Raw genomic sequence first — 12,184 nt, 5'->3', positions numbered from 1 at the left:
CGAAGAATGTGCATCTGGCCGTTCCCTGCAACAGAACTTCCCCAAGCCGTCTTGGACCCCACTATGCCGCTGGGTCCGGGAAGGGATGTCGAGAGGGTGGGTCTGGACCTGTGAAACCTCCTACTCACCTAAAATCCATTCACGCACGCGCTGTTCCTTTCTGAGGAGTGGGGTATAATCCCCTCTCAAAGCTTGGTCTGGCCATTCGCCGCAACAGAACGTCCCCCAGCCGTCTTAGACCCCATTAACTGACTGAAAGGAACCATCATCATCCTATGGAATGGATAGCCAGAATAAGAAGTAAATTTATTGTGTTTTTATTATTATTGTGTTCTTTATTTTATTGAGATTTTTTATGCTGCATCGGATTCGGCATAAAAATTGCTTCATTCTTTTTTACACTTGTGTACTGGAAATGACATTAAACAATTCTTGAATCTTTAAATTTGAGTGAACTCTAAGGTTGCTGTGTGGGAGATAGGGCACTTTCACATTCGCCATATTACCGGAAGTTCTCTTTAGGTTCCTGCGTCTCCAATTACTTTATGCTCGAAACGGCTTCTAACGCTATAGCAATGCAAGTTTTAAAAATGAGGTGACAAGTTAAATATAGCTTTAATCCACGGGCAGTATCAAGATGGCTTTGAAATTCTGACTAAAAATCATATATTAAATCCGGGTTTTGCTGGTTCGGTGTCTCTTTAAGCCGGAAGTGGCGCCTTTGCATTTCCTCGTGGGCCTCGTGTTTGACCCGGAAATTAAGTTGCGTTCAGTTCTAATCGTATTGGCTTTGCGAAGATGGAGCCGCTGTCCGACCGGAGTTCGAGTTCGGAGTCCTCGGACCTCACCGCCTTCCTGCAGCGACATCCAGCCCTGCAGCCGTGCGGTAACAACCGGGTGAGTGGAGGCATGTTTACATACCCAGACCTCTAAAGCCCCTTGCCCCTCACTCCACAGGAATAAACCTTCCCTTCTCCAGTTCTGTAACACTTTCACCAATCAGCTTTCCAGCTCTTAGCTTCATCCCACCCCCTCCGGTCTTCTCCTATCATTTCACATTTCCCCCTTCCCCCACTACTTTCAAATCTCTTACTATCTTTCCTTTCGGTTAGTCCTGACGAAGGGTCTCGGCCCGAAACGTCGACAGTGCTTCTCCTTATAGATGCTGCCTGGCCTGCTGTGTTCCACCAGCATTTTGTGTGTGTTGTTGTTTGAATTTCCAGCATCTGCAGATTTCCTCGTGTTTAATCTTCTTTAATGTTGGGGAAGAACGTTCGGGAATAAACACTTGGTCTTCGGAGCTATTAGCTGTCGTCCCGGCTATTATAGATAAATATCCGGTCTCACAGTTAAATCCCCCTGCTTTGGCTCCTGATAGTAGTAATTCCTGACGCTGAATGCTGTTATATTGTTGGTTTGTGTCGAATATGTAATTTAATTTGTGTCGTGTTTGTCTTCTATTATTTATTAATTTATTTGTGGTAATATTACTTTATGTGTTATGTGTGTGAGTTATATGTACTGTGTTGTGCACTTTGGTCCAGAGGAATGTTTTGTTTGGCAGTGTACATGCGTATGGTTGAATGATAATAAACTGAACTTCAGCTGTGTAATCACATCCTATATTTATACGTGCGTTTCAGATAAAAATACAGTATGCCCTTGGTGATACTCTCCCGCTGTTTGTTTTGCTACTTCATCTGTCACTCCATCAGTCTCTTTTAAAAGTGCTGGCAGCTATCAGAAACACAAGGGATTCTGTATTTGTTGGAAATCCAGTGACATGTGCAAAATGCTGCAGAAACTTGGCAAGCAGCATCACTGGAGAAGGATGAAGAGCTGACAGTTTACAGCTAGAGCCTTCAACAGATGACTATCAGATATTCAAGTCAGGTCAAGTCGCTTTTTATTGTCATTTTGACCATAAACTGCTGGTACAGTACACAGTAAAAATGAAACGACGTTCCTCCAGGACCCTGGTGCTACATGAAACAACACAAAACTACACTGGACTATGTGAGACAACTCGAGGCTACGCTATGTAAAACAACACAAAAACTACACTAGACCACAGACCTGCACAAGACTACATAAAGTGCACAAAACACTGCAGGACAGCACAATAGTTAATAAACAAAACAATAGGCACAGTAGAGGACAAATTACAATATAATAAGTGATGTAGATGTCAGTCTAGACTCTGGGTATTGAGGAGTCTGATGGCTTGGGGGAAGAAACTGTTGCACAGTCTGGTCATGAGAGCCCGAATGCTTTGGTACCTTTTGCCAGATGGCAGGAGGGAGAAGAGTTTGTGTGAGGGGTGCGTGGGGTTCTTCACAATACTGTATGTGGGTGCAGCGTGTGGTGTAAATGTCTGTAATAGCAGGAAGAGAGACCCCAATGGTCTTCTCAGCTGACCTCACTATCCACTGCAGGGTCTTGCGATCCGAGACGGTGCAATTCCCGAACCAGGCAGTGATGCAGCTGCTCAGGATGCTCTCGGTACATCCTGTGTAGAATGTGATGAGGATGGGGGGTGGGAGATGGACTTTTCTCAGCCTTTGCAGAAAGTAGAGACACTGCTGGGCTTTCTTGGCTATGGAGCTGGTGTTGAGGGACCAGGTGAGATTCTGTGCCAGGTGAACACCAAGAAATTTGGTTCTCTTAACGATCTCAACAGAGGAGCTGTCAGTGTTCAGCGGAGAGTGGTCACTCCGTGCTCTCCTGAAGTCAACAACCATCTCTTTTGTTCACATTCAGAGACAGGTTGTTGGCTCTGCACCAGTCCGTTAGCCGCTACACCTCCTCTCTGTAAGCTGACTCGTCATTCTTGCTGATGAGACCCACCACGGTCGTGTCATCAGCGAACCTGATGATATGGTTCGAGCTGTGTGTTGCTGCACAGTCGTGGGTCAGCAGAGTGAACAGCAGTGGACTGAGCACACAGCCCTGGGGGGGCCCCCCGTGCTCAGTGTGATGGGTTTGGAGATGCTGCTCCCGATCTGGACTGACTGAGGTCTCCCAGTCAGGAAGTCTAGGATCTAGTTGCAGAGGGAGGTGTTCAGGCCCAGTAGGCTCAGCTTTCCAATCAGTTTCTGAGGGATGATTGTGTTGAATGCTGAACTAAAGTCTATGAACAGCATCTGAACATATGTGTCTTTTTTTGTTCAGGTGGGTGAGGGCCAGGTGGAGGGTGGTGGCGATGGCGTCATCTGTTGAGTGGTTGGGATGGTACGTGAACTGCAGGGGTTCCAGTGAGGGGGGCAGCAGGGTCTTTATGTGCCTCATGACGAGCCTCTCGAAACACTTCATGATGATGGATGTGAGTGCAACGGGACGGTAGTCATTTAGGCAGGACACTGAAGACTTCTTCGGCACGGGGACGATGGTGGCGGCCTTGAAGCACATTGGAACGATGGCGCTGCTCGGAGATGTTGAAGATGTCAGTGAGAACATCTGCTAGCTGGTCTGCATGTCCTCTGAGCACTCTACCAGCAATATTGTTTGGTCCAGCAGCCTTCCGTGGGTTGACCCTGCATAGAGTTCCTCACATTGGCCACGGTAAGACACAGCACCTGGTCGTTGGGAGGAGGAGTTGTCCTCCTCGCCACCACATCATTTTCCGCCTCAGAACGAGTGTAGAAGTTGTTCAACGCATCTGGCAGGGAGGCATCACCAGCACAGGCACGTGATGTTGTCCTGTAGTTCATGTCCTGAAGATACATGTCGCTGCATAGGGCGACTCATTCCATTCATGGTAACCCCTTGGAAGAGCCGACCTGCTTATCTCATTCCATTACATTTACATCAGTCCAGTATTTTTCTTGAAACAACTGTCTGTTACCTTTTGAAAGCTGCTTTGAATCAGTACTGAGCACTTTATTGGCAATGTTTACCAAATCCTTGGTTTTCCTACTGTTTCTGTTATTTATTTCATTTTGAGATACCTCGGGGAATAGGCCATTCTGGCCCTTCCTCACAAGCCTTGACAACCCCAAATTTAATCTTAGCCTAGTCACGGGACGATTTACAATGACCTGCTGACCAGTACGTCTCGGGACTGTGGGAGGGAACCAGAGCACCCGGAGGAAACCCCCACATTCCCCGGGGAGGATGTACAAACTGTATAGCGGGTGCTCTGAACTCCCGACATCCCGAACTGTAATAGTGTTTGTTGAGCAAACCACCATGTCACGCCACACCCATTATGGTAAAAGTGACAATGCAGCAGCTGGATATTTGTAAAAAGACAAATAAATTCACTAATGCACCCTTGGAACGAGAAGTCTGTCATATTTACCCGAGTCTGACTCCATTCTGTAAGCCATCTGGTGGCTTCTTTACAAGCCTCAGTAAAAGGGAATTCAACTTTTAATTCAGGAGTGTTATTAAAAAGTCTTATTACTTCATAGTTATAAAAGAAAATGACACACTCAAAATATTAGGACAGTGTCTCAAAGGTTGGTAAAAGATGTTTTAAAGATGTCATAGATTTTAAAGGGGCTGGCCAGTGGTGTAGTGGGCATCAGCGCTGGACTTCGGGGTAGATGGTCTTGAGCTCGAATCCGGCCGGCTCCTAACCTGGACAGCAGCAGTATCCATGCGGAGGAGAGGCCTGGCAATCTACAGTCAGCCCTCCTTATCCGCGGATTCCGCATGCACGAATTCAGCCAACCAAATCGCGAAAACCTGGAAGTGCTCTTCCAGCAATTGTTGTTCGAGGACGTACAGACTTTTTTTCTTGTCATTATTCACTAAACAATGCAGCATAACAACTATTTACATAGCATTTACATTGTGTTAGGTATTATAAGTAATCTAGAGATGATTTAAAGTATACGGGAGGATGTGCGTGGGTTATCGTGCATCGGGATTGAAAAAAATTGGAAGTTCTGTTACTAAGTAAGTCGGAAGGGTACATCTGGTATTATTTAGCATCAGTTAGTCAAATGTTTGTCGTAGTATATAGTATATATTTTACCTGTCTGTGCACATAAAACACGTAAGAACGTATGTTTCAGCGCCGGGCTTGGGAACGGAAGTTCTCGGGACTCGGGACAGATCGCTCCCTAGTGCGCTCTCCACTGTGCCGGGTTGATGTGAGGATCAAAAACTCAAAATCCCAAAACCCAATAGTTAAACCACTGCGTTGCTTAGTAATAATTGTAGCTTTCAGCAGGGCAGAGCCTTTCTCACTTTATCCTTTAAAATTGTTCTGATCGTTGACCGACGTAGGCTAACGCTTTTCCAATGACTGATGGCGTTTCACCTCTTTCCGATCATTTTATTATTACCACTTTACTTTCGATCGTGATTATTTTCGTGAACAGAAACACTGCGCATTCAGAGCTCTGGCACCAGGTTCTAATGTTCACCACACCGAGACAGGTTAAATGAGGTCTGGGGTTCCACTGGGTCCTAAGCTCAACTGCATTTAGACAGGTTGAATAAGGGACTTGAGCATCCGCGAGGGGTCCCGGAACCAATCCCCCGCGGATAAGGAGGGCCGACTGTACTTCCATCTCTTGCCAGGAAAACCCCATGGGCAACTACGATACCCATAAGGTTACTATGAGGCGACTCAATGGCACTCAACAATGAGGTTTTAAAGAACTCCGTAGAAGGAGGAAGGCTCTCCAGGCTGGTGGAGAGGAGGCTTGTTGGCAACTGGAAGCATATTAAGTCAGAGTTAAATCCAAGGATGAAGAAAAAGTGAGAAATGAAGGTTATTAGAGAGGGGGGTTTTGAGGATTTAAAGAACTGTTAAAATTGTTGATTTACCAAGAGTCTTAGCGAGCACCAGAGTGCTGGATTAAAAGTATTGATTAAAATAAAGGAATGCTGGCTTAGGAGTTCATTGGAATAATTACAAAAATACTGGTGGGACTCAGCAATAGTTACTGATGTAAAATGGGTTGGAACTTGCTGTACATAATGAGAAATGAATCACGACCTCATTGGTTCTCCAGGACGCTCTAGTCCTCCCACTGGGATCTAGAGGAGAGGTTCGTGCAGAGAAGTGCTGGGATTGTGGAGTAGAGTCATCTTTGCAAACTGCACACAGAAAAATCGCAGCCATTATGCATTTTGATTTCGAGAGATGTCTTGGTTCAGTTTACTAGAGAACCATCTTTGCTCTCCCATGTATCTGAGCAGATGATGGTCCCATGATAATGCCGCCCTACAGGATTGCAAACCTTCAGAGACGGGGGTCAAGATGCTAACAGACCCAAGTTAGCTTTAAATTTAAATAGTCACTAAATTTAAATAGAGTCGCAAAAATAGTTGGTGTAAACTATGGATTGTAAATGTGTTTGTTTCTGGTGCCTTTTAAGGTGAAATGTTCCCTGACCGGGCATGAATTGCCATACCGGTTGGCTGATTTACAGGCCTACACGAAGGGCAAGAAATACCAGCGTCTGATGATGAAAGAGCCATTTGACTACAGTCAATTCGAGCCACACATCGTGCCCAGCACGAAAAATCCGTAAGTGCAAGAATTTTGAGTTCATCTGATTGCATGTTTAGGGCAACCAAGCATTACACAGCACCGGTTGGACTGTTGCTGTTCCTCGCTGGGTCAGGCATCAACCCTGCCGTTTCTTCAGTACTTTGCTATTATTTTTTTGAACAAGCAGGATGGAAAGCGCTTAAGGAGCCGGCCGGATTCGAACCCAGGACCACTCGCCTCGAAGTCTGGTGCGGGTACCACTAAACCACCGGCCAGCTAAAGCATGGACTGAATATAGAACAAATCTCTGAGCTGTCCCAGCAAACACTTGGAAGTTTGAAGTCCCACAACTCTAGACTTTTATTTCTAGTGTGGTATAGATGGAGTGCTGCATTAATAGAGGTGATGTCTCTCAAACTGTGAGTGTAAAGAAACCTGAGACCAAAGTCAATATTTAGTGGTTTATTTAATTATTCTAGTGCAGGGGTTCACAACCTTTCTTACGCTATGGGACATTACTGTTAACTGAGGGATCTGTGGACCCCAGGTTGGGAACTCTGCTGTACTGGAACCATGCTGGTCTGAGATTGCCTGCCTGCCATTTTAAATGACTGAACATGATAGTTCTTCATTGGCTTTTTAGCACTTGGGGCACGTGGGGATTATCGGTGATTCCAGGCTAACATCCTTCAGCTTTCACTGTGCTTCTTTTTCCTCAGACTGCAGCTGTTCTGCAAGTTAACAATCCGCCACATTAACAAGATTCCACAACACGTCCTCCGGCACGTGAACGGGAAACGGTATCAGAAAGCGCTGCAGAAATGTGAGTCAGCCGTGCAAAACAGACTGGGGGACATGGGGAGGAGAAGGCACAACGGGGAGGAGAAGGCGCACGAGCTGAATAACTTTAAAGCTTCAATAATTATAAACTGCTAAGTGCATTTCAATTTCCACAATTGAACTATTCTGCATTTCACTCCGAAGTAACTGTCGTCCAATATAAACTTTGCTACCATACTTGTGATCCACTTCAGAACTTATTTCCAAATATATTATAATATATTTAACCCCCCCCCCCCCCCACCTATCCTCTCTCCCAGATTTTTGGTTCAATTCCTGTCTGTAACATCATCTCAGATATAGGAGGGGTGATTGGTAAGTTTGTGGCCTAAGGTAGGAGGAGTCAAATTTAGAAAACCTGGCACATTTATTTTTCAACATAGTCCCTCCCACATTTACACACTTAGTCCAGCGGTCGTGGAGCTTACGGATCCCTTCTTTGTAGAAGTGATCCACAGCAGGGGTGATTGATAAGTTTGTGGCCTAAGGTAGAAGGAGGTGAGTTATACAGCTCTCGTTACATGCACATGCAGTTCAACTCTTTGATAATGCAGAAAGTTTGAAGTTAATAACTCATCTCCTTCTACCTTAGGCCACAAACTTATCAATGAACCCTGCTATGGACCATTTCTGAAGGTCCAAGGCGCCAACTTCACAAAGAAGGGATCTGTATGCTCCACAACCACTGGACTAAGTGTGGAAATGTGCTAGGTTTTCTAAAATTGACTCCTTCTACCTTAGGCCACGAACTTATCAATCACCCCTCGTACAATTGCAAGTTTGTGAACCTTTTGCAAGTACCTGGTTTTCTGCATTAATTTTCTTGCCACTGTATATTTTGGTGGTGTAGTATCATCAGGGCGCTTGCTGAATCTTTGTGGCCAGTATTGCTTTTTGCTTAATGCATTACGGGCAGTAGTGGTACTTGTAACTAAATAAACATCCTCTCAACGATTTTAATCCCTCGGCTGGATCCCAGCTAGTAACTGGTTCCTCGGGAGTGCCTTGTTTACAGATCTGTTCTACTCCAGGGACTAGTCTTGACCTGGTGCCTTGTTCCTGTACCCATGTCCAGATGAGGAGTCTGTAGCTCTTGGGGTCCCCTACGTCCCAGCGTCTCTATCCCAAAAGAAAAATCGGACTCGAGAGTCTGGTAAGGAATCTCGCCCCAAATCGAAGGAGTTCTGGGAGCCTAGTGAGAGTGCAGGGAGCGAAGGTGCCGATTCGGATGACAGCTTGAGCGATCTGTACCCAGGTGAGTATATGCTGACTTTGAGGGTGCCGCTTTTAATCTGAATTTCACTGTTGATCAAGCCATGTGGCATTTGTTAATGAAGAAGGCTGATGGAAGCTGACCCTGTGGTGAGAATCATCCATGCCAACAAAGCTGCCTGCCTGTGCCAGTCCCATGTGTCTGTTGGGCCATACCCCCCCTTAAACTTCACCCATCTACCTAGCGATTTAGTCTTTTAAACTTGTTCTACCTTCTTAAGGCTGTTCTTTTCATTTATCTACTGGCCTCTCGTGAAAAGGGTGCCACCAGGAGCCTTTGTAAATCTCCCGCTCACCTTAAACCCACTCCCTCTAGTGATTTTTTTTATGCCTTTACACGGTCAGTACTTGTCTGCCTATACTCTTGGGGGGAGTGAGGGGGTGGATTAGTGCCAGCCTCAAGCCCTCCTGTCCAGGTCACTCCATTATAGATCTTGTGACCCTTTTTAAAAGTCTATCTGGTCAGCCATTTCCCCATTCTTGCTAGCATGGACTTGAAAGCTTCTCAAGTCCCTGTCCCACTTAAAATTCCCGGCAGTGAATTCCTGTTCAGAATAAATTACTGCAGTCAGAAGTTTGCTCCTTATCCTCTCTTCCTGTAAAGAGCATTGCAGCCAATGGGATCTTTCCATGTAAATCATAACTCTTACTGAATGTTTTATTGGGTAAATACACACTCCACTATGGTACTGATCTCCTCTGACAATTCTTTGCCTTAATGTCATTCAGTTAACTATGCCCTGGTAACCTGTGACTGAACCATAGAACATTAGAGCACAGAACAGGCCTTTTGGCCCTTCTTGGCTGTGCTGAACCATTTTTCTGCCTAGTCCCACTGACCTGGACCATATCCCTCCATACACCTGTCATCCATGTACCTGTCCAAGTTTTTCTAAAATGTTAAAAGTGAGCCTGCATTCACCACTTCAACTGGCAGCTCTATCCACAGTCCCACCACTCTCTGTGTGAAGAAGCTCCCCCTACTGTTCCCTTTAAACATTTCCCCCTTCACCCATGTCCTCTGGTATTTTTTCTCCCCTAGCATCAGTGGAAAAAGCCTGCTTGCATTCACTCTATCTAAACCCATCATAATTTTATATACCTCTATCAAATCTCCCCTCATTCTTCTACGCTCTAGGAAATAAAGTCCTAACCTATTCAACCTTTCTCTCTAACTCAGTTGCTCAAGTTTACCGGTAACATCCTTGTAAACCTCTGCACTCTTTCAATCTTATTAATATCCTTCCTGTAATTAGGTGACCAAAACGCCACACAATACTCCAAATCCGGCCTCACCAATGCCTTATACAACCTCACCATAACATTCCAACTCTTATACTCAATACGGATAATCCCCAGTACGATGACCAAGTAACCCCTCCCATCATCAGTGCCTCTCTGTTAATCGAGCTCTCTTACTCCCTTGCTACTCCTCCCTGACTACCCATCTCTACTGGCATTATTCATGCATGAGCCCCCAACAGGCTGTCTAACAATTCAAGTTTGCTTTTCAGAGCACTTGTTTAGCAGGCAAGAAGCAGCAGGGGAAGAGGCTGAAATGAATGAACATATCCCAGATGAGCAAGATGATGAGATGGAGGTCGTGGCACCATTGCCAAGGAAGCGGAAAAATGTAAGCATTGTAAACTGTTCACCAAGAGTAAACTATTCAACTTCTGAGTTCTTTGGTACTAGAAACACAGAAAACCTACAGCACAGTACTGGCCCTTCAGCCCACAATGCTGTGCTGAACACATATGTACTTTAGAAATTACCTAGGGTTAACTCATAGCCCTCTATTTTTCTAAGCTCCATGTACCTGCCCAGGAGTCTCATAAAAGACCCATCGTATCCGCATCCACCACCGTCGCTTGCAACCCATTCCACGTACTCACCACTCTCTGTGGAAAAACTTACCCGACATCTCCTGTGTACCTACTTCCAAGCACCTTAAAACTCTGCCCTCTCGTGTTAGCCATTTTGGGTACCGTTGGGATCACTGGGCCTCTTCAGCTTGTTGGGAAACACAATCGGATCACGTTTGATCTCCATCTTCACCTGCTCTGATTAATCATTCCACTCACCAGTTTTGAGATTTTCAATTGATCCTCTAATTGTTATTATATAATATAAAATAATTATTTATAAAGGGATGGGGCCCTGATTTTAATAGTTTTGTGTTGACTATGTTCTGACATTTCCAATCAGTTTAGTTTTTGACCCTTTTTGTATTCTTCATTCACATTTTAATCTGAAACCTCTCAATTAGATCACCTGCCATCCTTGACACTTGAGGAATTACAAGATGAGCTTGTATACTTGTCTTGATGCAATTATTTTGGATTATAGCAGTCTGCCTCCCTTCCTATCGCAAACATTCCTTTCCTGCAATGCACCACCCAAGAACTGACGGTATTACTCTAAATGGGGCTCAACCAGATTTCACTGCTAAATAGCTAGTGATTTCTGTACTTCAATATCTAAATTCTTTGTCTTGATAGAGAACTTGGTCTGGAACAGCTTGAAAGTAGCAACCTCTGATATGAATTGTTTTGGCTTGTGTGAGTTGGCCCAATTTTAGTGAGGGATTTGCATTTCTGCACAGTGGCCACTTTGGCCTATACCTAATAAAGTCACCATTGAGTGCATGTTCATGGTTCAACACATTGTACATTGAGATACTCTTCTGCACATCTGTGTAACGTGGTTATTTGAGTTATTACCTTCCTGTCAGCTTGAACCAATCTGGCTGTTTCCCTCGCCATTCTCTGTAAACTCTAGACTTGTTGTGTATGAAAATCCTAGATCAGCAGTTTCAGAGAGACTCAAACAACTAGCAATCACTCCACAAAGTATATCCCCTTTCATAATTTCAAAAGATCCAAGGAGAGTTTTAAGTATTGTCACTTACCATAATATCTCAATGGGTTCATCTTTGTGTTACCCAAACCAGTCCTGTTCCCCAGTCCAGTGCACCTCAAATTTCAATGAGGATGTGGAAGAATTAATGGATAACGGACCTCCAGGTGCAGAAAAGCTTGACAGAGCCAGTTGAGGTGCTGAATAACCTCCTGTGATGAATATTTTTTTGCAGTAGAAATTATTATTTATTACACCATTGTTTCTCCTCCTCATCTCTTTTATACAGACAGAAGAGAAGCATTTTATTAAGAAGAAATTAAAGAAAGGACTTGCTGGAAAATCTAGTAACGGCATGAAGTTTTAGAAAAGAAAGCTGGAAAATGGAACTGATTCTGGAAGAGAACATTTTCTATGTGTTTGCTGCTATGCAGGATATATGCTCACTGTACAGTTTTTGTAAAGTAAAACAGATCTGGTAAATGCAAAGGCCGTGCTTTCTCTTCCTCCACGTGGTCTTCGGACGGCTGTGGAAAAATGTTATTCCTCCTGTTTGCAACAATGCTGAATTTCACTGGGATGTTGATGGGGGTTACCATGGTATCGGGCCAGTAAGCCCAGTGGTTCAAATGGAACTGCTGACATTGTGGAATTTAAATTCAGTCAATATAAGCAGAGATGTAAAGAAATGGTACTACTGATTGTGAAAATTGGATATACCCACAAAAACCTATAATTCTCCAAGTAACTTGGGTAACCTCT

General features: G+C 44.5%; 1 protein-coding gene across 1 annotated transcript; it reads left to right on the top strand.

Moving 5' to 3' along the window:
- The first annotated feature begins 750 nt into the window (after window positions 1-750).
- Window positions 751-11,911, top strand: surf2 (surfeit 2). The gene is made up of 6 exons (XM_073052306.1): window positions 751-897; window positions 6,336-6,487; window positions 7,171-7,274; window positions 8,367-8,546; window positions 10,078-10,196; window positions 11,712-11,911. The coding sequence occupies exons 1-6, from the start codon at window positions 799-801 to the stop codon at window positions 11,787-11,789; spliced, it is 732 nt and encodes a 243-aa protein (XP_072908407.1). The 5' UTR covers window positions 751-798; the 3' UTR covers window positions 11,790-11,911.
- Window positions 11,912-12,184: the final 273 nt, after the last annotated feature.

The sequence above is a fragment of the Hemitrygon akajei genome, chromosome 7 (assembly GCF_048418815.1).
Source record: "Hemitrygon akajei chromosome 7, sHemAka1.3, whole genome shotgun sequence".
In the NCBI taxonomy this organism is placed as follows: domain Eukaryota; kingdom Metazoa; phylum Chordata; class Chondrichthyes; order Myliobatiformes; family Dasyatidae; genus Hemitrygon; species Hemitrygon akajei.
This window is presented reverse-complemented; position numbering and strand designations above follow the sequence as displayed.

Bases quoted from the DNA above. Each gene is read 5' to 3' on its own strand.
- surf2 (XM_073052306.1), top strand. From the start codon at position 799: ATGGAGCCGCTGTCCGACCGGAGTTCGAGTTCGGAGTCCTCGGACCTC. The intron at 6,488-7,170 runs GTAAGTGCAAGA...CTTTTTCCTCAG, and splicing joins GTGCCCAGCACGAAAAATCC to ACTGCAGCTGTTCTGCAAGT. The intron at 7,275-8,366 runs GTGAGTCAGCCG...ACCCATGTCCAG, and splicing joins TCAGAAAGCGCTGCAGAAAT to ATGAGGAGTCTGTAGCTCTT.